We start from the raw sequence: 23,405 nt of genomic DNA, 5'->3' as shown, positions 1-23,405 counted from the left end.
AATATCTGAAAGTTTCCACAATAAAATGATTAAAAGAAAAGATAATGACACCTCTTGCCCCTTTCTCTCCCTCCCCCCACCAAAGAGTTAGAGAGAAGACTTATTATTCTTCTGGGACAGTGTGGAAGGGGAATTGACAAAGCTGGGTGACCCTTGGCAGCCAGTGTCGGGAAAGAAGGTCCTGAAGGTTTGAGGTAGTGGTGGCAAGTTTGGATCAGGGGAAAACTGAGGCCTGGAGCTGGTAATAAAAAATAAAGACCAAGAAACTGTGCTGGACCTAAGAACTCAACAGCTGCAAGGTCTGTTCCTACTAGCCTGCTAGACTTTGTTCAGCAAGCCTGTAACCAGTCCTGAGGACTGAACTAACTCTGGAATAGTTGAAAGAAAAAAAAAAAAAAAGGCCGGGCATGGTGGCTCACGCCTGTAATCGCAGCACTTTGGAAGGCTGAGGCGGGCGGATCACGAGGTCAAGAGATCTAGGCCATCCTGGCCAACATGGTGAAACCCCATATCTACTAAAAAAAAAAAAAATACAAAAATTAGCTAGGCGTGGTGGCACGCTCCTGTAGTCCCAGCTACTCGAGAGGCTGAGGCAGGAGACTAGCTTGAACCCAAGAGGCAGAGGTTGCAGTGAGCTAAGATGGTGCCATTGCACTCCAGCTTGGGTGACAGAGCAAGATTACATCTAAAAAAAAAAAAAAAAAAAAAGCTATTCTGCTTATTTCAGAAATTATCAATTCCACATACAACATTGTGCTAGGTCAGGTAGGCTCATGAAGAGAGCAAGGACACAATCCTAGCCCTTGTGAAGTTCACAACATTAAAAGAAGGCCAAAGCATTGGAAAGCAGTATTGCTGGTACAGCATGAATGTACAAACATAATATACACAAGCAACATGGAAAACTAGAGGAGCACCCAAGTCTGCCTGTTGTTACCCAAGGCAGGTTTCACTGAAAAAATAGCTTTTGAGTCAACACGTGAAGACTAACTTAGTGTTTGCTGGGACAAGAGCCAGGAGCAGGAGGTCACTGGAGGAAGTAAATGAATTTGCAAGACCTAACATGAAACTGCAAACACACGTTTTTTTGGGAACTACAGTATTTGTTTTGCTGGAGCATAAAGGGTAGTGATGGAGGGGTTCCTAAAACCTGTTTCAGCCTGCATACACCACAATAATTTAAGCCTGGGGCCTTTTGTGCCTTTTAAAATTCAGTTTGCTGATGGGAAAGGAGAGGAGATCCAACTTCATGGAAAATTTATGGGTCGGGGGTCAGGCTGCATTTTGGAGCACAGAGGCAGTCCAAGAAAGTAACAAAGAGGAAATGGAGAGGGTTTAAGGCCCAATAAAAACATGTGGTGCAGGCTGGGTGCACTGGTTGAGGCCTGTAATCCCAGCACTTTGGGAGGCCGTGGTCAGGAGTTCAAGAACAGCCTGGCCAACATGGTGAAACCCTGTCTCTACTAAAAATACAAAAATTAGCTGGGCGTCGTGGTGCGCGCCTGCAATCCCAGCTACTCAGGAGCCTGAGGCAGAGGAATCACTTGAATCTGGGAGGCAGAAATTGCAGTGAGCAGAGATCATGCCACTGTACTCCAGGCTGGGTGACATGAGACTCCATCTTAAGAAAAAAAAAAAAAAAAAAAAAAACGAAATAAACACGTGGCAACAACCTACTTCCTACAATTATAGACCCTTAATGCAGGAAGATGAGTCAATCAGAAATCAGTGTTCTGAATTGCCTGACACCAGGAGGCTTCGTACTCAAAGCAGTTTACATGGATTCTGTATCACTGGCTATTCTTGTCCAAACAACAAATCCTTTTCCCTTTTTTGTTGACATAAAACCTAAGTGCTCATTTAGGTAGTCTAATGCCTAAATGAGCACTTACGATGTATGTCATCAGTAGTAGACATCAGACTACCTAAATAAACACTTATGCTGTATGCCTCTGTTTATTTCAAAATTACAGATTTTATAATACTATAACAAAAGGCTGTTGTAAATATACTTAAGAGAAGCTAGAAGGAATCAATTAGCATCACAATATTGGTAGCAAAAGGCAATTGGATAATGTGTGCGTAGCTTTGGATTTTTTAAAACATAAAATGTACTTGGATTTTTTTTTTAATTGACAGGGTCTCACTCAGACGCCCAGGCTGGCTCACTGCAGCCTCGACTTCCGGGGCTCAGGTGATCACTCCATCTCAGTCTTCGGAGTGGCAACTATAGGTGGGCGCCACCAGGCTCGGCTAATTAACTTTCAAACTATTTAGACAAGGCTTCTGCCATGTGCCTTGCACAGTAAACTCTCCACAAACATCTGTTTCAGCGATTTTACAGAACCACGGTCCCACACCTGCTTTCGGGGAAGCTTCCCGTTTCTCTGGAGTTACTTCACCTCACTTCGGGGATGCTACACGTCCTATTGCGCAAACTCGGCCCCTGGCCCCATGGGGTCCGCTGTAGCGCAAACTGTGGTGTAGGTTGCGCTGCCCGACTCGGCCCACGAGCGCCAGACGCCCCGACCGCTCGCGGTCGGACGCTCCGCGGCGCCTACGCCTGCGCACAACGCAGCCGGTCGGGCGGAGGCGGGGCCAGGTCCGGCCACGCCCTTCGGCCGCTCCGCTAGGTGCGCGTGCGCAGCGGCCCCTCCCCCCCCCACCCCACCCCCCCTCTCCCCTGCCTCCCGCCTAAGTCTTCCTGGGCTTCAGTTTGCGTCGGTTGTCTGCTTTTCTCTGCTGCGGCTCACTAGCGCGTGAGCCCGACTCCTCCTAGTCAGCTCTGCGGCGCTGCCATGGCGTGGCGGGGGCCGGAGGCCGGCGTGGGGGCCCGCGGCGCGCTGGCTTTGGCATTGCTCGTCCTGGCCCTGTGCCCGCCCGGGGCCCGGGGCCGGGCTCTCGAGTGGTTCTCCGCCGTGGTGAGCACCGAGTACGTGGACCCGCAGACCAACATGACGGTGTGGAGCGTCTCGGAGAGCGGCCGCTTCGGCGACAGCTCGCCCAAGGAGGGCGCTCAGGGCCTGGTGGGCGTCCCGCGGGCGCCCAGCGGAGACCTTGAGGGTTGCGAGCCGGACACGCGCTTCTTCGTGCCCGCGCCTGACGGCCGAGGGTCTGCGCCCTGGGTCGCCCTGGTGGCTCGCGGGGGCTGCACCTTCAAGGAGAAGGTACTGGTGGCTGCACGGAGGAACGCCTCTGCCGTGGTCCTCTACAACGAGGAGCACTACGGGAACCTCACCGTGCCCATGTCCCACGCGGGTGAGCGGGCCAGAGCGCGGAGACAGGAGGGGGTCTACTGTGCGGCAGCCGAATGGCGGGGTCTTCAGGTTTGGCCCTTAATCGCAGGCCGCGAAGCGGGCCTGGCTCTACTCGGGCCTCTGGCTGTTGGAACTTTCAGGGAAGCCCTCGTTTGCTCTGTGCGGCTCCCCTAGTGCTGTTGGGAGGGAGGCAAGTTTGTAGACAAGATGTGATCTTCGCCGTTGGTCGATGGGGTGAAGGGAGTACTAAAGACGTTAGAATCCACAGAAGGAGGCTTGTGGTTCTAACAGGTGGGGAATCTCATGATTCCTAATCATGGGCCCCTTTCCATTCACCGTTTCCCAAAGTTGGAGGGGTGGGTAGGAATCTGAGCTCTTCCCCCAGTGCGCCTCGGGATCGGGTTGTTCTTTCACCAACATGAAGTGATGGCTCGCTGGCACTCTGGTTTCTTCACTTTCTTGAATCATGTCTTAATATTCTAAACTCTGAGTCAGAAAATCCAGATCTGATTGAGTCAGTAAACCTTGACCTATGCTTTCTAGTGACTAGCTAAATTTACGGTTATAACACTGGCTCTACTGCCAGTCAAATTCACCGAGTCTTGAGTTATGATCAAATTTTTAAAATTACTGTATTCATTCAAGAAAAGACCTTGCTGATGGGCACAGTGGCCCACGCCTGTAATCCTACCACTTTGGGAGGCCAAGGCAGGAGGATCGCTTGAGGCCAGGAGTGTAAGACCAGCCTGGCCAACATAGTGAGACCCACATCTCTACAAAAATTTTGAAACATCGCGTGGATGTGGTGAGACCCGCCTGTAGTCCCAGGTACTAAGGAGGCTGAGATGGGAAAATCACTTCGAGACTGTAGTGAGCTGTGACTGCCACACTGCACTCCAGCCTGGGCGACAGAGCAAGACCTCAAGAGAAAAAAAAAAAAGACTTTACTATTTGCCCGGTGACCCTTCCTACACATACCATTCCCCAGGGCAGCAGGTCCTATCTTCAGATAGTAATCATAGTTTAAGTCTTATTTTGCAAAATACCCTTGAAACTAAGTTCCAGATAAAATAACGACCGGTACACAGAGAGTTAACATATTCTGTTATGTAAGATAACATCACTTTAAGCATCACACAAAACTAGTTGACTCATTCTCAGCTTTATGTGGTTAATTTTATTTATTTATTTTTTTTAAGTTTCCACTGCTACTAAGTCAGGCATCATTTTTCCTACTTTCTGTTTTTTGTTCTGTTTTGGCTTCCCGAGTGCAAGTTCAGGACCTAACAGTAAATTGAGGACAGAAAAATAACCTCAAAATTGCCTATTTTGTGACATGATGGGAAGGATAGTTGAGAGACAGGACTGTTAGGACAACTCTTTCAAGACGATTGAGGGAGAGGCAGAGGAATGTGCAGAAACTGTGGGAGTACGGGAGGGTGGGACCGAGTTGGTAGGGTGTGTTTGAAATTGAGTGGGAGTGAACTGCTAGAGTCTTCCAGAAGGCAAGAAGGCTGGGTCCAGAACACTGGAGGCTTGGCCACAGGTGGTCCAAGGACAGTTCCTCAGTTGCAGCAGAAAGGAGGGTGTGGGAATGAGAGCAGATGTCCATGTGATGGCACTGGGCTAGGTACCACCTTTGGTGCGGTTATTCCAATGATTACAGATCTATTTAATTGTCATGGTACCCAGGCTGCGTTTCCACAAGAGTGTCATGAAAGATCTTGTCAGATTTGACATAGCACTCCAGATACATCCTGTCAGTAGTGTTCCCCACTTTAGTAGTTCTGTCAAAGAAAAGAGGTTAGTTTGCCATGATTCTCTGATGCTGGGTCCTTATACACCCATCTTAATGTAGACTTTTTTTTATCAAATGGCAGGTTCATCAGCCTACAGTTTTCCAAATCTGCTTACTGCATTTTTTTATAATAGCATTAAGAGACACCTTTTCAGACTAGTAGCACTTGTTCAGCTTATATTATTGACATGTAATTTATCCAGACCAAGAAAAACACCTCTGATGTTCATGTGAACTCCACTTCTTGGGGTCTTCTGTTCCCATTATTGGTGTCCATTCTAGTCTTTTTAGTGAGAGAATAATTCTGTTTGAGAGAAAAGACCAACAAAACAACTTAAAGATAGTGAAGTGTCCAGTCTGCAGACACAGCTCACACAACTTAGTGTTCTGCATAGAGTGACTCACTTTTCCCAACAGTCTTTAAGGCAGGTATTTGACCATATAGTACATACAGATGAGAAAACTGACACTCAAGGAGTTTAAATGACTAGCCAGAGACAACACAGTCATCTAGGGCCAGATCATTCTTTGTTCTCTCTCTCTCGCCCCTTCTTCTTCCTCTCCGTCCCCACCTCCCCACCCCATGTGTGTCTCTGTGTGTTGGGGTGGTGGTTGTCTTGTAGGTGGTTGTCATTGTAGGGTATCTTAGCTGCATCCTTGGCCTCCACCCACTAGATTCCAGTTCTGACAATCAAAGATGTCTCCAGATATTGCTAGATGTTTAAAGAGTTGGGGAGGGGCCGACAAAATCATACAACATTTTGAAGCACTGACCTTAAAGGGAAATTAGTTTGGTTATTAGTGTGACAGAGCGATTAAACAGAGCAAAAGCTGGAAACGCAATCCACTTAGACTTCGGGGCTAGTCTAAGTAGAACTTAAGGGCCAGCACTGAGTGGTGACTGCAGAAATGAAAAGACTCTTACATAATGTGGCCCCATTGGGTATAATGGTACAATGTATTGTGACTTTTTGAGAATGGAATTAAGTCACAAGGTGACTGTGTACAGACAGCCTTGAAGACAGCTCAGACTTAGGTTTCTGTATTTAGTCAAGTGTGACTAGAGCCCAGAAAAACCACTGATTCAGTGGTTCTCACTGTTCTATGTAACGTTGGTTTTCTATGAAACAGGTAGAGATGGCCTGCCTATAAAATTTAATACTGGTAGTCTGTTCTCAAGTCTCAGGATAATTTTTCCAGTTTTTCTGAAATCTATCACTTGGCTCTACTACAATCCAGTACAAGATGCTTTTTGGATTTAAATCAGTATTTTATTCTGGCTCTAAAAAAGTTACGACTTTCATTTTCTGTCAGAACAACTGTAAGGACTATTACTAATGCCCAGTCAGTTATGTTTACTTTAGCAGACACATACTCAGCAGCCACTTTGGGCTAAGTATTGTACCTACTCAGGGATAGAAATGCCCGAGACACAGGCCTGCCCTTGAGAGGTGTATGGTCTAGTTGGAGTGATACACAGAACTTTCCAGACAATATGGTTTGAACCTTATATGATTCTAGTATGCACAGGTGCTTAGGAAACATGAAGGCTTTTTGTTGTTGTTTTTTGAGGCAAGTTCTTGTTCTGTCACCCAGGCTGGAGTGCGGTGCCATCATTTCAACTCATTGAAACTTCTGCATCCTGTGCTCAAGTGATCCTCTCACCTCAACCTCCCAAGTAGCTGGGACTACAAGCGTACACCCCCAGGCCGGGTTAGTTTTTGTACTTTTTGTAGAGATGTGGTTTTGCCATGTTGGTCAGGCTGGTCTTGAACTCCTGAGCACAAGCGATCTGCTTGCCTTGGCCGCTCACACTGCTGGGAGCGTAAGCCACCCCACCTGGCTAAGGAAAGGGATTTAATGCAGATATTGCAAAGGTATCAAAGTTAGCTTGACCCAGGTAGGTGGAAATTAATAAATGTCAAAGCATTACAAAAAAAACTTGTACAGAATATTGGCTTTAAATTAACGTACATATGTTTGTTAACCAATAGGCTGATCTTAGCTGGGCGCAGTGGCTCATGCCTGTAATCCCAGCACTTTGAGGGGCCGAGGTGGGCAGATCATGAGGTCAGGAGTTCAAGACCAACATAATGAAACCCTGTCTCTACTAAAAATACAAAAGTTAGTCGGGCACAGTGGCGCAAATCTGTAATCTCGTCGATTCAGGAGGTTGAGGCAGGAGAATGGCTTGAACCTGGGAGGCGGAGGTTGCAGTGAGCCGAGATGGCACCACTGCACTGTAGCCTGGGCAACAGAGCAAGACTCTATCTCAAAAGAAAAAAAAAACAAAAAAAACCCAAATAGTCTGATCCTTTAGCTGAAATCTTGGCACTTTCATTTTTAATAATTATTTACTGAGTGGCAAGGCTTGGAGCTATATTCGGGAATCTGCCAGAGTTGGAGTGGGTGACAAGGAGGTTACAAAGATGTGTAAGAAATACCTCCCATTGATTAAAGGTATAAAAAAATTTTTTTAAAAATCCCTGACCTTTAGAGAGTTCACATATTGAGAGATGTGCATTTTTTATTTGCAGAGCAGGGTAAATAGTCTTTTATGAATGAATAATGAATTATTGATTACCTGTAATGCTACACTGTCACAAATGATCTAAAAATTTAAATTTGAATTAAAAATGTATTTTGAATTAAAGTATTTGATGGCTCATGCCTATAATCCCAGCACTTTTTTTTTTTTTTTCCAATTTATTTATTTTTTTAAACAGGGTTTCACCATATTGGTCAGGCAGGTCTTGAACTTCTGACCTCAGGTGATCTGCCCGCCTCAGCCTCCCAAAGTGCTGGGATTATAGGCGTGAGCCACCGCATCTGGCTAATCCCAGCACTTTGGTAGGCTGAGGCAGGCGGATCACCTGAGATCAGGAGTTCGAGACCAGCCTGGCCAACGTGGCAAAAACCCCATCTCTACTAAAAAAAATAAAAATAAAAAAATATTACCCAGATGTCGAGGCACGTGCCTGTGGTCCCAGCTACTCAGGAGGCTGAGGCATGAGAATAGCTGAAACTGGGAGGCGCAGGTTGCAGTGATCTGAGATTGTACCATAGTACTCCAGCCTGGGTGATAGAGCATGACTCCGTCTCAAAAAAAAAAAAATGTATTTTGGTGCTATAGGAAGACAGAAGTGGCACCTCATAGCCTCATAGAGGGTGAGATTAACTAGGACACTTCCCAGAAAGGTTGAGTTTTTTTTGTTTGGTTAGTTTTTGGGTTTTGGTTTTATTTTAGAGACAGGGTCTCAGTCTGTTGCCCAGGCTGGAGTGCAGTGGCACGATCATAACTCACTGTATCTTTGCCCTTTGAAGATCAAGCAATCCTCCCACCTTAGCCTTCTGCGTAGCTGGGACTACAGGTGCATGCTGCCACACCTAATTTTTAAAAAATGTTTCGTAGAGATGGGGTCTCCCCATGTTGCCCAGCTGCTTCCAAACTCCTGGACCCAAGCTATCCTTCCACCTCAGCCTCCCAAAGTGCTGGAATTACAGGCATGAGCCACCACCCCTGGCCAAGGTTGAGTTTTGAAGGACAAGTTAAAGTCGATGGGGAAGGTATGTTGTATGTGGTAGAGGTGAGTGGACTAGAGGACATTCTAGGTGGCAGAATTTTGCAATATGGCAAAAGGCTGAAGGTCTGAGATAAAGCAAAGCATTTGGGAAAGCTGCAAAAGAGTTCGTAACACTGTCCAGTATTCTAGTATAGTATTCAAAAATACAAAATATTTTTGAGCAAGCCAAATTGTCTAAAACATAATTTAAAATTCTATGCCAAAAAGAGAATTTCACTTATGTTGGGGTCCTCCTAACTCACCCTAACCAACCATAAAAACGTTTGTTTTGCATTATGGCTTCAGATTTCCATGATATTTACATTTATATTGATGAATTCACCAAATTCACCTAGGGAATCTCCTTATTGGGGATTCTCCTTATTGGCTCATTTTAACTATAATAGCACCAGAAGATGAGCCAGTTTTTCAGATTGACTCATTTATGTAGAAGCCTTTTTATGAGCCATCACTGCTTGATGCTAGGGCTACAAAAACTAATAAGAACAAGTAGTACTTGTCCAGTAAGGGAGACCTATAAATAAATTATAGTGGGTGTGCAAAAAGAGGTATCTAAGAGGCAGATGGTGCTGAAAAGCCTGAAGTTGAGTTTATGCTGAACCTTAAAGATTTGGCCAGAAATTCTTCTGAGAGGAGGGGGAAAAAAGTAGAGTTTTGCAGTTAAGTTATTGGGAAAAAGAAAACCTGAAAGTTTATGATATTCTCTTTCTGGAACTTTAAAATGTGATTTCTTGCTGCCTGAATTAGTTTTCTAGAACAGAAATCTAATCCATTACTTTAAATGTTTCAGTAGCTCCCATCTCCTTCAAGAGAATGTTGAAATCTACTTTAAATAGTTTTCTTGGGAGGAGAAATAGTACACTAGACATGTCATCCAGAAGAATTTTAAAGCTGTTGGCGAAATCAGAACTTTTTTCCTTTTTTTAATTATTATTTTGACAGGGTGATAAGAGGAACACAGAAATTCGAAAGGAAGCAGAAGTAACACAACTTTACTTTTTGCACAGAAGAATATTAAATTATGTTACGGGTAATTTGGTTTGTTAAAAATACTATCTTTGAGGTGGGACGTCATGGTATATACCTGTAATCTCAGCACTTTGGGAGTCTGAGGCAGGCGGATTGCTTGAGACCACCCTGGGCAACATGGTGAAACCCCCGTCTCTACAAAAAATACAAAAGTAAAAATTAGCTGGCTGTGGTGGTGTGGTCCCAGCTACTAGAGAGGCTGAGATGGGAGGATCGCCTGAGCCTGGGAGGTCAAGGCTGCAGTGAGCTGTAATTGTGTAGCTGTACTCCAACCTTGGCAACAGAGTGAGACCCTGTCTCAAAAAAAAATCCAAAAACCTATATTTGGTATTTATTGTTGTTCAACAAGTAGATTTATGATTATATACTATGTGCAAAGATATTGTGCTACATGTAAAACAAAAATAAAACAGGAATTGCATTCAAGAAATTTTCCTGTCTAATGCTGAGGTGTATACGTTTTTTGGGGAAGAGGGATTATATAGGTGACTTTTTAGTCAAGCAATATTGGTAACAACTTTAAGGCCTGAGGAAGGAAATGATAACCTTTAAGGGCTTTTTCTCTGTCATCCCAAGTCTTTGAGTTTCTGTGAAGAAATGCAGCCATTTATTTTGGAAATAAGCTGTGATTTGGTCTCATGTGCCAATTAAGGCAGGGTTGTGCACAATGACTTGAGCAGCTTAGCTCTTTAGTATTGGCCAGAAAGGCAGTGATGCATCCAGAGGTGAGAGTAGGGCCCGCAAGGTGCATGTTCCCGGCATCCCATGGGGTTGTGCACATACTGACCCCTGACCTGATGTTTTTACCCAACTGCCCAGCCTCCAGTTTGTCCCCAGAAATGTTCTGGAAAAGCAAATCCCAGGGTCTTCATTCCAGGTTTTGTTAATTTAAAATAATCCCCAGAAGCAGTCTTGCTGCTATGATTATAATGTAGTAAACTGTTTAGCCTGCATTCTAGGCAGGCTATTTTTTTGTTTGCTTTAATAGAGAGTGTTTTGCCATGTTGCCCAGGCTGGTCTCAAACTCCTAGGGTCAAGCGATCCACCCATTTTGGCCTCCCAAAGTGCTGGGTTTATAGGCATTAGCCACTGCACCCAGCTAATGCTAGGAAGTTTTTAAAAAATAATAATTTCTTTTAACTCAGTGAACTAGAATTAATTTCCTAGGTGAGAAATTTCAGATTGATACTGCAAGTGTTTTCTGCGCAGAGTGTCCTGATACTTGTGGCAGTATCCCTTCCCCCACCCCCAGCCTTGAGATTGTAGGTGTTGAGGAACCTTTTTAATCTCAGTTAATCTTCTGTCTCCTACTCATCCGTTCACTTATTCAAGATACTTTTGCATGTATCTTAGTCACCAGCCAAACTGGACTGGTCACCATCCCAAATATATTTTGTTCCGGTCTGCAGTCTAGAAACCTTCCTTTCCTTTGCTTTGTAAACGTTTTCTCTCCTTTGAGGTGTGGCTCCAGTATGCCTCTTGGGGAGATTTCCCTCCACTCCAAACAAAATTGTCCCCTTACTTCTGTACTGTAGCTCCTTGTTACTCTACTTGCTTATTGAAGAAGTGCTGGTCCGAAATAGAGGCATTCTCATCCCCATTTTGTAGCTGCAGAAGCATTCTCAGCAAGCTTGGATTTGTCCAGCCCCCTGGCAGTGGATAACAGGGACATTTGCACCCAGGTCTGTCTGGCTGCAAAGTCTATGATCCTATGAATGGGGGCGGGGAAGGGACGCTACCTTGGACCTGGGTCTTCAGACTTTAGAACTGGTTTTTTCAGGTGGTATGTGACATTGAGCAACTCCCTAAGATTTCTGAACACTCAGCTGTAGAATGATAGTGTGGCCTTTTCCTGCTTCAGGTGAGATATAAATGTGAACGTGTTCTTCCTTGTTATCACACAAAGAATGTGGTATCACTATCAGAAATTGATTCAGCTGTCATCATAGCATAGTTTAGTTTTTCTGTAAAGCTTTTAACTGAGATAGGAACATGAGATTTCTTTGTCCTATTCTTTCTACTTTTTATGTGCTTGAAATTTTCCATAAAAGCAGGTTTACAGAAAAGACTTCTAGCTTGCAAAGTGCCATATAATTATATCAGGTATAACCATCGTAATTGTTTCTGTACACGTCCTTCTTAACTACTAGTTGTTTATTTTCCTGACTGCAGAAAATACCTTCCTCCTTGTTGTGTCCCCTGGTGATGACATGGTTGGTTATGTGGGTGATGCAGAAACTACAGTTCTTGCTGAGGGACCCTTTTAGACAGGACAGCTCATCAGATCATAGGATCAGCTTCTGCACAGGGTCTACCTTAGAAGGGTGCCCTTCTGGAGTTTCAGTAACTAAATCCCAAAGCTTGAGATCCACAGTGGATTTGCTACAGATTAAATTTCTCTTCACAAGAAAATAGTGTTAAATGTAGTTTTAGTGTAATGTCGGGGAACATTCTTTATATACCCTTTAAAGTTATTTTTTGTTTTGTTTTGAGGCAGAGTCTTGCTGTCGCCCAGGCTGGAGTGCAGTGGCATGATCTCAGGCCACTGCAACCTCCTCCCCCTGAGTTCAAGTGATTCTTCTGCCTCAGCTTCCTGAGTAGCCGGGATTACAGGTGTGAGCTACCATGCCCAGCTAATTTTAGTAGAGACAGGGTTTCACCATGTTTGCCAGGCTGGTCTTGCACTCCTAATCTCAAGTGATCCACCTGCCTCGGCCTCCCAAAGTGCTGGGATTATAGTCATGAGCCATCTCACCTAAAAGTTATTTTTTGAATAGCTAATATGTGCACATGGTACAGAATTCTTACTGTGCAAATAAGACCCCGCTCCCTCTGCCCGACTGCATCCTGCATCACCTAGCGCCTCTCCCCAGAAATAGTCATGGTCTCCAGTCTCTGGGGTAGCCTTCCAGAGGGTAGTATGTGTTGATAGGAGCATATAGCTCTTTGGGTTTTCATTTTTTTTTTTTTTTTTGGACAGCATGCTATTCACACAGTTTTATATGATATGTGTTTTCTGTCTTGAGTACTATTAGTACTTACAGAGCTGCTACTTCAACCTTCATACACATACTGTAATTTATGTAGCCGTTTTCCTTTTGATGGACATTTAGATTGTGATAGCAAAAACTTAGGAAAAAGTACTGGCAATAAATCTTTTTTATATATTTATTTAATTTTATTATTATTTTTGAGCCAGAGTCTTGTTCTGTTGCCCAGGCTGGAGTGCAGTGGCGCAATCTCAGCTCACTGCAGCCTCTGCCTCCTAGGCTCAGGTGATCCTCCTGCCTCAGACTCCCAAGTAACTGGACCTATAGGCATGTGCCACCACACCCAGCTAATTTTGTGTTTCTTTTAAGTAGAGACGGGGTTTTGCCATGTTGGCCAGGCTGGTCTCAAACTCTTGATCCGCCCGCCTTGGCTTCCCAAAGTTTACAGCCTTTACAGGCATGAGCCACTGTGCCCAGCCAACAATAAAGCATTATAGATACCTCATTGGGTACATCTGTACAATTAAGTTCCAGGACACAGAATTGCTGGGTCAGAGAGGCATGGGCATTTAGAATTTTTCCAATGCCATTGGCTTTCGTAGAAGAGTGTAGTAATTTATTCACTCCCCCAGCGGTGTGCAAGAGTGCTGATTTGTGCCTGCTTTTGCCAATATAGTGTATCAGACTTTTTGATCTTTACCAATCTTACAGGAAGTGTTTTAATTTGTTACCAAGGAAGATTTTTCACGTGTTTAAAATCCCTTTTGCAGGGAGTGACTGCCTGTGCACACAGTCTTTCTTTTTAGGGTAATGAAAACATGGAATTAGAAAGTGTTGATGGTTGTACAGCCTTATGAATCTGCTAAAAACCACTGATTTATACTCTTTAAAAGGGTGCATTTTGTGGTAGGTGGATTATATCTCAATAAAGCTGCTATTTTATTTTATTTTATTTTAAGGCAGAGTCCCGCTCTGTCACCCAGGCTGGAGTGCAGTGGCGCAATGTCAGCTCACTGCAGCCTCTTGCCTCCTGGGTTCAAGCAATTCTTTTGCCTCAGCCTCCTGAGTAGTTGGGATTACAGGTACCCACCAGCACATCTGGCTAATTTTTGTATTTTTAGTAAAGATGGGGTTTCACCATGTTGGTCAGGTTGGTCTCAAACTTCTGACCTCAGGGGATCCGCCCGCCTTGGCCTCTGAAAGTACTGGGATTACAGGTTTGAGCTACCACACCCAGCCTAAAGCTGCTATTTAAAATAGCCATTTGGCCAGGCATAGAGTGGCTCATGCCAGAATCCTAATACTATGAGAGGTTGAGATGGGAGGGTTGCTTGAGGCCAGGAGTTCAAGGCTAGCTTCGGCAACGTAGTGAGACCCCATCTCTACAAAAAAGTGAAAAAAATTAGCTGGGTTTAGTGGTGTGTTCCTGTGGTCCCAGCTACTCAGGAGGCTAAAGAAGGATCACTTGAGCCAAGGAGTTTGAGGCTTCAGTGAGCTAGGATCCCACCACTGTACTCTATCCTGGGTGACAGAGCAAGACCCCATCTCTTTAAAAATAAAAACAAAAAGCCCTTTTTATTTTCTTTTATGCAAATTAATTTTATTTTCTATGTTTTTCTGTTATTTTTAAGGATATTAGTTTATTGTCTTTGTTATGTTACATTTATTTTTTCCAAGTTGACCATTTGCTCTTTTTGTTTGTTTGTTTGTTGAGATGGAGTCTCACTCTGTCCCTGGAGTGCAGTGGTGCCCTCTCAGGTCACTGCAACCTCTGCCTCCCAGGTTTAAGTGATTCTACTGCCTCAGCCTCCTGCCACCACACCTGGCTAATTTTTTACTTTTAGTAGAGACGGGGTTTCGCCATGTTGGCCAGGCTAGTCTCGAACTCCTGACCTCAGGTGATCCACCTGCCTCAGCCTCCCAAAGTGCTAGATTACAGGCATGAGCCACCGCGCCTGGCCAACCATTTGCTCTTTTGACCTTGGTTTTGCTTTTACTCATGGAGAAAATTTTCATTTTTATATAGTTAAAAAAAATTTTTTTAAGAACCTCTGAGGTGGCTTTTATCTACTTGGAGAAGTTTTTCTTCAATGTGTATTTTTTAATTCCCATGTTTCTTCTGGCCATTGTATGTTTCCTCTTTATATATATATATATATATATGTGTGTGTGTGTGTGTGTGTGTGTGTGTGTGTGTGTGTGTGTGTGTACACGTTAAAATATTTGATTTAGTTGTAATTTATTTTGGTGTAAGTTGTGAGAAATTGATTCAGCTTCCTCCCCGCCCCACCAGTGATACCCAGTTGCCCACGTGATTTTTTAAATAATTCATTTTGCCTCATGCATTTGGAATACTGCTTTTATCATGCACTAAATTCTTTCGTGTATTTGGGCCTATTTCTGGACTTTTATTCTGTCTTATTATTCTGTGGGCATCTCCATATGCTACAGCCACAGTGTTTTCATTACTTTATCTATAAAGACCAGTTCAGCTTTCACTGTTTAAAACTTTCTGATCATCTTATTTTCCTTCTAAGTAAACTTTAGAAGCAATATCTTTAGTTCTTTCTGAATCCTATTAATATTTTATGATTATTACATTAATTTGTAGCCAAATTCATGTAAAATTTTTTATTTTCGCCCTTCTTTTCTGTGTCTCTTAATTTTTGTCTTATGTCTGCTTATGCCTTCAGAGCAATGCTAAATAATGGTGATCATAGTAGAAATTCTCATATTGTCTCCCTGATTTTAGTGAACATGCTTTAGGCATTATATATTAGTACTCATAAGTAGAATGGTCTGTATAGTGTTGTGTTTGTTTTTTGTTGAGATGCAGTCTTACTCTGTCACCCGAGCTAGAGTGCAGTAGCATAATCCCAGCTCACTGCAGCCTCAGCCACCTGGGCTCAAACAATTCTCTACCTCAGCCTCCTGACTTATTTTTCTCTTTAAATTGTGTATAGAGACAAGGTCTTGCTTATACAGGCTGGTCTCCAGTTCCTAGCCTCAATTGATCTTCTTATCTCAGCCTCTCAAAAGTGCTGGGATTACAGGTGTGAGCTACCACGCCTGGCTTGTATGGTTTTTTTGTTGGTTGTTTATTACCGTATTTGGTTTTATTATCTTATAGGTAATTTTAAAATGTTTTTTTTTTAATCTGCTATGGAACAACTCAAATATCATTGGTATTACTTGTTCCTTAAAGATTTGGTGATAGACTTCACCTGTAAAACTGAACGGTGCTCTAGCTTTGGCGGGGGGAATAGTTCTTAGTGATTTATTCTACTGCTTCTAATGTAATCAGTTTCTTTTGGAACCAGGTTTGGTAACTTACATTTTCCATGGAATTTTTCTAATGTATTTACATATGTAGATGAACATAGTACCCTTATATTTATTATAATCTTCTTTGTATTGTATTTTGTGTTCTTCACATTTGATTTCTTTGTTCTTTCCTACAGGAACGGGAAATATAGTGGTCATTATGATTAGCTATCCAAAAGGAAGAGAACTTCTGGAGCTGGTGCAAAAAGGAATTCCAGTAACAATGACCATAGGGGTTGGCACCCGGCATGTACAGGAGTTCATCAGCAGTCAGTCTGTGGTGTTTGTGGCCATTGCCTTCATCACCATGATGATTATCTCATTAGCCTGGCTAATATTTTACTATATACAGCGTTTCCTATATACTGGCTCTCAGATTGGAAGTCAGGTAATGATGTATAACCCTGAATTTTGCTTTTTAAAAGATAATTCATAAATATGCCCCATGTATATTGTTAGAAGTTACATTTGACCATATTCTTTATTTTTGCTTACATTATTTAAGTATTCACATGACTTTTTAAATATAACTTTTTAATTGGACAATGTTAAATTTTTTGTTTTATGGGAAATTAGATAGTTTTAAATATAGGTTACTTTTTGCACATTTGGTTCCTGCAGGAACCCTCTTAGTCCTTTGTCAGACATAAAGCAGTGATGAAAAGGCCTGAATTGGCCAGTCGTGATGGCTAACACCTATAATCCCAGCACTTTGGGAGGCCAAGGCGGGTGGATCACAAGGTCAGGAGTTCAAGACCAGCCTGACCAACATGGTGAAACCCTGTCTCTACTAAAAATACAAAAAAAAGTTAGCTGGGCATGGTGGCAGGCACCTGTAATCCCAGCTCCTCTGGAGGCTGAGGCAGGAGAATCACTTGAACCTGGGAGGCAGAGGTTGCAGTGAGCCGAGACCACACCATTGCACTCCAGGCTGGGAGACAGAGCAAGATTCCGTCACAAAAAAAAAAAAAAAGAAGGAAGAAAAGGCCTGAGTTAAGGGTGCACCTATCCTTAGGTAGCTCTCATTCTCTGACAAGGTGAGGAGCAGAGAGGAAGTGGGGGGCATCTCTGTCTCTATCATGGAGCCACAGTAAAGCCGTTAATCTCTCTCAGTGACAGCAAAGAGAAGGGCCATTGAAGAGTCAGTGGCTTCCCAAGGCAGGTCTTTAGAATGTCCCACGCATTTCTGTCATTGTGGAAAGTTGACTATTTTGTCTTGAGGATAAGGAAGAGGCCTTTTCCTTTTAGATACTTGAATAGATGAACATATGGTACCCCTATCCTCAGCTCCTTACTTTCTTGCCAATATTTAAACATAAGAAGTGGTTTCTTCTTCAGACATGGAATTAAAATCAGTGCTCTTGATCAAGCCGCTCTTAATGTTATATGTGGCTATTCTGCTTATTAAGACTTAAAGTAGCTTTTGTTTTGAAGCTTTTTTATTAAGTTGGCGCAAAAGTAATTGTGGTTTTTGCCTTAAAATGTTATTTTCAGTGTAGTCATTTGACTTTGCCTTTTAAATGAAATTTTTTTCTGTATGCTTACGTGTATTATGTTTGTGACTTTTAAGAAAAAAATAGTGATTTAAATTTTTCAATAACAACTATTAATATTTTCCTACCCAAGAGCCATAGAAAAGAAACTAAGAAAGTTATTGGCCAGCTTCTACTTCATACTATAAAGCATGGAGAAAAGGTAATATTTTCATGCTTTTTCTTTTGTTTTATGGTTTAGAGAATATGCTGTACATGTTTATTTTAAAGAAGAATTGGCAGAAATATTTTGCCATTGAGAAGAGCCTCCTAGTCCTGCACTGTCTAATATGGTAGCCACTAGTCACTATGGCAGTTTGCATTTAAATGAATTAAATTTAATTTAAAATTGAGCTCCTCACTGATGACACTTCAAGCACTTTAGAAGCCACAGTGGTTGGTTGCCGCCCCACTGGACAGCTTGGACATTCCCAGCAGCCAAGAAAGTGGTACTGGTCAGAGCCAGATAGCTAATAGCTTCAGTTCATTTCTGTTAAATCTGAGACTATAGCTTCAGTTCATTTCTGTTAAATCTGAGACTATGTGTCCACTCCCTGGAGTCCTTTAGTTACAGGGAGAAAATGTTGCCATTTGTGGAGAAGGAGAGAAAAGGTGTTTTTAAAACTACTTTTGGAAAAACAAACATTTTGACATGGCCAGTCTCAGACTTAAAAGTTTCAAAATCGGCCGGGCGCGGTGGCTCAAGCCTGTAATCCCAGCACTTTGGGAGGCCGAGGCGGGTGGATCACGAGGTCAAGAGATCGAGACCATCCTGGTCAACATGGTGAAATCCCGTCTCTACTAAAAATACAAAAAATTAGCTGGGCATGGTGGCGCGTGCCTGTAATCCCAGCTACTCAGGAGGCTGAGGCAGGAGAATTGTCTGAACCCAGGAGGCGGAGGTTGCGGTGAGCTGAGATCGCGCCATTGCACTCCAGCGTGGGTAACATGAGTGAAACTCCGTCTCAAAAAAAAAAAAAAAAAAAAAAAGTTTCAAAATCACACCAGAATTTTAAAACATTTTTGAAATAGGACAAATCCTGAATCTAGAAGCTCAGATTCTTGGAGGATAGGTGCCTTAAAAGGAAAACTATTGCTAATGCGTAGTGTTTATTCTTTTCATAGTTCTGTGAAATGTTGATAATTGTTGACTTGCTGCTGTGACGTGGTTCAGCTATTTTGATTTTCGTGTTATCTCCGTAAATAAAAAATCTATTTTACCCTCCAATCTCTACTCCCCTTCAGAAAGAAAGAGTACTTGCACTTAGGTGTATATTCTTTGACCTTAAAGGATTAAAGCAAAAATAACACATTAACTTACAGACCTTTTATTTATTTATTTTTTTAATTTGAAATTGATACTAATAGAACTTTGAGAATTGTATTGGTGGCTACCATTCCTTTGCTGATTGCTTTTGTAGTACAGGTTCAATTTTAATAGTTTGTGCAAGGTATTGTTTTCTTTTCATACAAATTTATTGAACAGAAAAAGTAAGAAAAAAAAGATTATATCTCATGGCTTAAGATTAGTGTCTGATTTGCAGATCACTCAGAAGGTCCTTAGGGATAGAGTTTCCAGTTAATGCCTATGGCAAACTCTGCATGCATTCAGCATAGTCAGTTACTTGACAAGCATGTGGTTTATGTTCCTCTTGGAACATGCCTTCTTAGCCTCCTTAGCAAGAAATCGCAGCTCTTAAGTATGAGAAGACGTAGATGTATATGTTTAATTTACTGAATTGAATCTTTGAGAACACAAGTAAATTGATATTATCCTCTTCTCATATAGAACAGTTTTGAAAATATGCTTACAGGGACTGTTTCTTGAAAGTTGTCAAAATAATGGTTAAAAAACAGAGGCTACCTTGCAAAACAGCCTTACGGTATATATTTTTTAAGAGGATTCCTAAATGATTTGTGTGGTATATACAGATGGTCCCCAACTTCCAGTGGTTTGACTTAACAATTTTTCAACTTTCTGACAGTGTAAAAGCAATATACATCCAGTAGAAACCATACTTCAGGTGTTGTGTTTTTCACTTTCAGTATGGTATGCAGTAAATTATATGAGATAGTCAACACCCTATTATAAAACAGGCTTTGAGACAGCAAGGGGAGAGATGCCAGATGTAGGTGATGGGGAGGAAGGCAGCAAATCACACTGCCACGTGTGTACCTATGCAACAATCTTGCATGTTCTTCACATGTACCCCAAAACCTAAAATGCAATAAAATAAATAAATGAAAAAACAAAAAACAAAAAAACAGGCTTTGTGTTAGATGATTCTGCCCAAGTGTAGGCATGTAAGTGTTCTGAGCATGTTTATGGTAGGCAAGCTAAGCCATGATGTTCAGTAGGTTAGGTACATTAAATGCATTTTAAACCTAATGATATTTTCAGCTTACAATGGGTTCAGTAGGATGTGACCTATGGTAAGTTGAAGAGCAACTGTACACAGATTTTTTTTGCAATTTTACATTTTAAACTGTACAAAAAAAATGTGTTTTCTTCAGTCTATATCATATTCCATTCTAGAGAGACTAGTGTTGTCTAATTTTTATTTTCTTGTAGATTCATTCACAGTAATGTATAAACTTGCAAACCATTATTAGAGACTTTAAAAATTATCTCATCATTCTTGCCCTGCATATGATAAATGATAATATTTACTTTAATTGAAACATATAATTTTAAATGTTGTTAAATGTTCATTTTAATATAGTCTTTGATAACAGTGTCTATATATAAAATCTAATGCAGTCTGGTGCAGTGGCTCACGCCTGTAATCCCAGCACTTTGGGAGGATGAGGCAGGAGGATTGCTGGAGTCCAGGAGTTCGAGACCAGTCTGGGCAACATGGTGAAACCCTGTCTCAATCAATCAATCAATCAGTCAATAAATAAATAAAAATAAATAATAAATAAATTAATTTAAAATGTTTACTGCTTCCATATTGACAGGGGATACACATGGCTAACTATCTTTCTAAATACAGTAATCACATAAGAATAGTGTATTAGTATTTAAACACTGTTCATTTCTGATTAGGCAGACAATGAAATTTTTTCCTTTTCAATCATATTATTTGGATAATCCTCTAATAGTGGTAAATGTCAAGTACAGTTATTTGTATTTTAGTTTCACCAGTTGTACCACAAGGTAATTCATCATTGTTTTAGTCGCGATATAGTGAGTTTACCAAGGGATATACTATGTACCAAGGATATAATAACACTTTTCTTCTCTTTTTACAGGGAATTGATGTTGATGCTGAAAATTGTGCAGTGTGTATTGAAAATTTTAAAGTAAAGGATATTATTAGAATTCTGCCATGCAAGTATGTTATTTTTACCTACTGAAATGTTAAAAAAAATTGCTTGACAAGTTTTAGGTGTCTGACAAAATAGCTATTTGTGTTTTATGATATGAAGATCTCGTTATCTGTGATCTCTCTTTTTAGAAAAGCAGCTTGGACTTTAAATGTAATATCTTCACGGCTCTTTAAGATTGCTTTGGCTAAGGAGATTCTTAAGTGACATTAAGATTTGTATCTTTGTCATAGATTGGCTTTTAGTCTTCTAAGCAAGTCTTTATCAGAATCCTAGGAATTCCATTATACCTTTAGCAGTGCAAAAAGTAAGCTGTGTTGGGAGCAAGAAAAATGAGGGACCAGGGAAAAGGGCCTGAAACAGCCTAAAGGAAGTGGGTTGGGGAGGGCAGTAGTTTGCTGTTATTTGCACCCTGGGCTTTTGTTCCTTCTAAGGTTGTTTAAAATCAATATAAAATATAAATCAATCAATATAAAATCAATCTAACCAGACATGGTGGCTCACACCTGTAATCCTAGCACTTTGGGATGCTGACGCAGGTGTTCAAGACCAGCCTGGTCAATATGGTGAAACCCCATCTCTACTGAAAATAACAAAAATTAGCTGGTGCTTGGTGGTGCACACCTGTAATCCCAGCTGCTTGGGTGGCTGAGGCAGGAGAATTGCTTGAATCTGGGAGGCGGAGGTTGCAGTGAGCCGAGATCATGCTGCTGCACTCCAGCCTGGGTGACAGAGTGAAACTCCATCTAAAACAAAAAATTCTTTTTTAATTTGGGTTACACTGAGGGTTTTGTTTTAGTAGCAGGAAGTTACTTTAAAAAAAAAAAAAAAAAGGCTGGGCGTGGTGGCTCATGCCTGTAATCCTAGCACTTTGGGAGGCCGAGGCGGGTGGATCACCTGAGATCAGGAGTTCGAGACCAGTCTGACCAACATGGTGAAACCCCATCTCTTAAAAAAAAAAAAAAGGCTGGGTGTGGTGGCTCACGCCTGTAATCCCAGCATTTTGGGACGACAAGGCAAGCAGATCACTTAAGGCCAGGAGTTTGAAACTAGCCTGGCCAACATGGTGAAACCCTGTCTCTATTACAACAAAAATACAAAAATTAGCCAGGCGTGGTGGTGCCTACCTGTAATCCCAGCTACTTAGGAGGCTGAGGCATGAGAATTGCTTGAACATGGGAGGTGGACCTTGCAGTGAGCAGAGATTCTGCCACTGCACTCCAGCAGGACACTGTCTCCATAAAAAAAGTAACAGGATACTTTAATTGATAACTTTTTAAAAAGAATTGCTTTGTTAAAGGGTTCAGTTTGTGTATAGAAATTGCATGTTTTAAGTCTGATGAATTTTAATTCACACCTATTAGAAGCAAGTCACAAGTCAGTATATAATTACATTTTGCTTTGTTTGCAAAGTACTTTAGTATATATTCAAGTATTTTATAATATAGTGATAATTCTGTGCAGGAAATAAAGGCATGAGTATCAGGGTAACAAAATGAAAGTTTCCTGAATAAAGGTAGCTGGCTTAAACCTACAAACATTTATATGTGATTGGCATAGTGGGTACTGAATGAATTGGGTTGGATCAGTATAAGTTAATCATGTCCTGTAGAAAGTTACTAATGCAGAGAAAAGAATTTTTACTTCAGGCCGGTTTAGTCTTTCTGACTTAAAACTGATGCCTGGCCGGGCGCGGTGGCTCAAGCCTGTAATCCCAGCACTTTGGGAGGCCGAGGCGGGTGGATCATGAGGTCAAGAGATCGAGACCATCCTAGTCAGCATGGTGAAACCCCGTCTCCTAAAACTACAAAAAATTAGCTGGGCACGGTGGCGCGTGCCTCTAGTCCCAACTACTCAGGAGGCTGAGGCAGGAGAATTGCTTGAACCCAGGAGGCAGAGGTTGCGGTGAGCCAAGATCACACCATTGCACTCCAGCCTGGGTAACAAGAGCGAAACTCCGTCTCCAAAAAAAAAAAACAAAAAAAAAAACTGATGCCTGGGAAGCTGCACAGATGAGCAGCATTAGGTCATGCTGGTGGCTGAGCTGGAGTTTGGATCTGACCCCCAAACACATGTTCATATGCACATTTCCTAGTTTCCTTATTGGGCTTTTGACTTTCTCCTATTTTCTCCTGTGCTTTATGTAATAAATTTCCCAATAAAGCCAACATGTTCCTTTTATGTTTTGTAAAAATTGTTTCTTAAGTACTGTTTTTTTTTCTTTTTTTTTGAGACGACTTTTTGCTCTTGTTGCCCAGGCTGAAGCGTGATGGTGTGATCTTGGCTCACTACAACCTCTGCCTCCTAGATCCAAGCAATTCTCCTGCCTCAGCCTCCTGAGTAGCTGGGATTAGAGGTTTCCACCAACAAGCCTGGCTAATTTTTGTATTTTTAGTAGAGACCAGGTTTCACCATGTTGGCTATGCTGGCCTTGAACTCCTGACCTCAGGTGATCCACCCACCTCGGCCTCCCAGAGTGTTGTGATTATAGGCGTGAGCCACCGGCCACTATACCTGGCTGCAAGTACTGTTACTTTTTTTTTTTTTTTTTTTTTTTTTTT

The 23,405-nt window shown here is 42.0% G+C and overlaps 1 protein-coding gene and 1 long non-coding RNA gene across 2 annotated transcripts in view; both read left to right on the top strand.

Moving 5' to 3' along the window:
• Positions 1–2,692: 2,692 nt before the first annotated feature.
• RNF149 (ring finger protein 149) overlaps positions 2,693–23,405 on the top strand; it is a 30,726-nt gene continuing 10,013 nt past the window's right edge. The window contains exons 1-4 of the mRNA XM_032255482.1: positions 2,693–3,258; positions 16,120–16,370; positions 17,609–17,677; positions 20,770–20,852. Coding sequence (XP_032111373.1) covers positions 2,799–3,258; positions 16,120–16,370; positions 17,609–17,677; positions 20,770–20,852 — 863 coding nt within the window. The 5' untranslated portion in view covers positions 2,693–2,798. The remainder of the gene's footprint in view (positions 3,259–16,119; positions 16,371–17,608; positions 17,678–20,769; positions 20,853–23,405) is intronic.
• Positions 17,684–19,009, top strand: LOC116534793. The gene is made up of 2 exons (XR_004261876.1): positions 17,684–18,188; positions 18,506–19,009. It is a non-coding gene; the product is annotated as an uncharacterized LOC116534793 (long non-coding RNA).

This window comes from Sapajus apella, unplaced genomic scaffold (assembly GCF_009761245.1).
Source record: "Sapajus apella isolate SASKATOON/1434 unplaced genomic scaffold, GSC_monkey_1.0 scaffold89, whole genome shotgun sequence".
Taxonomy (NCBI): Eukaryota; Metazoa; Chordata; class Mammalia; order Primates; family Cebidae; genus Sapajus; species Sapajus apella.
Note: the sequence above shows the minus strand (reverse complement) of the source record. Positions and strands in the feature narration are given on the sequence as shown.